General features: G+C 40.1%; 1 protein-coding gene across 25 annotated transcripts in view; it reads left to right on the forward strand.

Annotated features, from left to right (window-relative positions):
- The first annotated feature begins 855 nt into the window (after positions 1-855).
- Positions 856-2,511, forward strand: part of EBF3 (early B-cell factor 3) — a 156,719-nt gene continuing 155,063 nt past the window's right edge. For 24 of the 25 annotated variants that reach the window (XM_018559426.1, XM_018559427.1, XM_018559419.1 and 21 more), the window contains exons 1-2: positions 856-1,077; positions 1,329-1,485. In XM_018559426.1, coding sequence (XP_018414928.1) covers positions 944-1,077; positions 1,329-1,485 — 291 coding nt within the window. In that variant the 5' untranslated portion in view covers positions 856-943. The remainder of the gene's footprint in view (positions 1,078-1,328; positions 1,486-2,511) is intronic. The other variant, XM_018559440.1, reaches the window with a different exon arrangement.

Here is a 2,511-nt window from a genome sequence, read left to right on the forward strand (position 1 = left end):
TAACTTCATTGGCTGCCGATATATATATATATAAATATAAAAACCCAGAAGGCCATGCATTATAAGCGGAATGAGTGCAGCCAGCCAGTGTGAGGTTACAGCAGTCACTCAGCACTAAACAAGCAGCGCTGCCTTGCTCCAGCACCAGAAGGAGGAGGGAGGAGGGAGGAGGGAGGGAGGAAGGCGGCGGCTGACGAGGTGGAGGGAAGGCCGGTCTCTCCATATATGGTCATAACCCCGCCCAGCGCACGTCAGCGGCTGACAGCGCAGCTCCCCGGGGTTTAGAGTTTTGGCTCCCGGGAAAGGTTCCATTCCTAGGGGATAGAGGGCTGAGTTTTGTTCGCTTCCATCCATTCTGCAAAGACGCTAAAGGCCCCCTCATCGAGCTCTCCTGTGTCCAGGAACACCTCCGTGGCAATCATTTTTTTCCTCGTTTATTTGTCTTTTGGAGCAGGAGATCTTTGCCAGAAGTGCTCGATTCAGCAGTGTCCTGAAGCCTTTTTGATGCTGTTTCGCTGGGATGACACCACATTGAGAGGCTCTACAAACACCAACAAAAAATATTTATTCTTCCTCTCTCTCTGCGAGCACCTTTCCTGCTAGTGGCACTTTCTTTCTTTTTTTTTTTTTCTTTCTTTTTTTTTTATATCCATCACAACAACGACTAAAGCAAGGCAGTCCAAGAATCTGCAAGAAGTGTTCTGCAAATTGTTTGTACCGTGCCAATCCAGGACAGCTTTGGAGAAGCAAGACTTGAACTAGGTCCTCTCCTACTGATCCTGGGGAGTTATCACCACCAAGGAGAGGAGAGACTGAGACAGAGAGGGGGAACCCTCTGACTAATTTGTTTTTTTTTTTTTTTTTGTGGTGTTGCATTGTTTCTTTCTTTTTTTATTATTTGAACCCCACTTGGCAGGAGCTGATTGTGCCCAAAATTGTTTTAATGTTTGGGATTCAGGAAAATATACCAAGAGGTGGGACCACCATGAAAGAAGAACCGCTGGGAGGTGGGATGAATCCAGTCCGGTCATGGATGCATACTGCAGGGGTAGTGGATTCTAATACAGCCGCCCAAAGGTACGTGTGCCAAATGGTCTTGGGTTTATTCCTGGTCCTTGATTGTAAATCCCCCCCTTCAATGATCTCTATATCAATTACAATCTCCCCGTAGCTGACTTTTGTGTGTATGTGTGTCTCTGGTTACATGGTGCTTGGTGGCACAAGGCACATCCAGATGCTCTGTGGCCCCCATGCCTTGTTGCTTGGCATCCCCCTAGTGCCAGGCTGCCCGTCCTCTTACCCAGCGCCTCTCTGCTTTCCTCCCGCAGTGGTGTGGGTCTGGCTCGGGCGCACTTCGAGAAGCAGCCGCCCTCCAACCTGAGGAAATCCAATTTTTTCCACTTCGTCCTCGCTCTCTATGACAGGCAGGGCCAGCCGGTGGAGATTGAGAGGACGGCATTCGTGGACTTTGTGGAGAAGGACAAAGTAAGTTTGCAAAAAAAAATAAATATTTCTATATACTATAGAACATTGTCAAGTCACAGTCCTCATCACCTCTGCCATCCATGCACATGGGGCACAAAAATAAGACATAGACAATATTCATATTTTAACACACATTGGACACATTCTAAAGCTTAGTCCTGAATTTAACCTTTTTTTTTTTTTTTTTTTACTAAACTGAACACATAAAAAAGTAAATAAATAACACTTTTATACATAGTTATAAACTCTGCCATGCAAAAAAAATCATAGATATGCACTATTAATATTATAATGTACATTGGCCATTATTTCTCATTTAACACTTTTTGGAGAACTGAGCAAACAATAGAATACATAGAATAAAAAGTAACACTTTTATATATAGTTATCAACTCTGCCATGCACAAAAAAAATATAGAAATGCAATATTAATATTATACTGTACCATATTTTCATACACATTGGCCATTACTTCTAAAGCAGTTACCAACTCTGTCATGCCCAAAAAATATATAGATGCACTGTTAATATTTTCATACACATTGGCCATCACTTCTAGAGCAGTTATCAACTCTGCCATGTACAAAATAAAAAATATAGATATGCACTATTAATATTTTCATACACATTAGCCATCACTTCTAAAGCATAGCCCTGGATTTAACATTTTTTTCACCTAAACTGAAAAACTAAAAAAAAGATTAAAAAATAACACTTTTATAAATAATTATAAACTCTGCAATGCACCAAAAATTACAGATATGCTCTATTAATATCATAATGTACATTGGCCATCGTTTCTGATTTAACACGTTTTGGAGAACTGAGCAAACACTAGAGTAAAAAAAAACAAAACACTTTAATACATAATTGGTTATCAACTCTGCAAACAAATTATAGACATACAATATTAATATTTAAATATTATTTAATATTTGCATAAAACACTTTTATGCAACAAAAACTCTACAATGTTTGTGCATGGAGCAAAACAATTAAAAAATTATAGATAGAAAATCGTAATCT

This window comes from Nanorana parkeri, unplaced genomic scaffold (genome assembly GCF_000935625.1).
Source record: "Nanorana parkeri isolate BGI_ZX_2015 unplaced genomic scaffold, ASM93562v1 scaffold393, whole genome shotgun sequence".
Lineage (NCBI taxonomy): Eukaryota > Metazoa > Chordata > Amphibia > Anura > Dicroglossidae > Nanorana > Nanorana parkeri.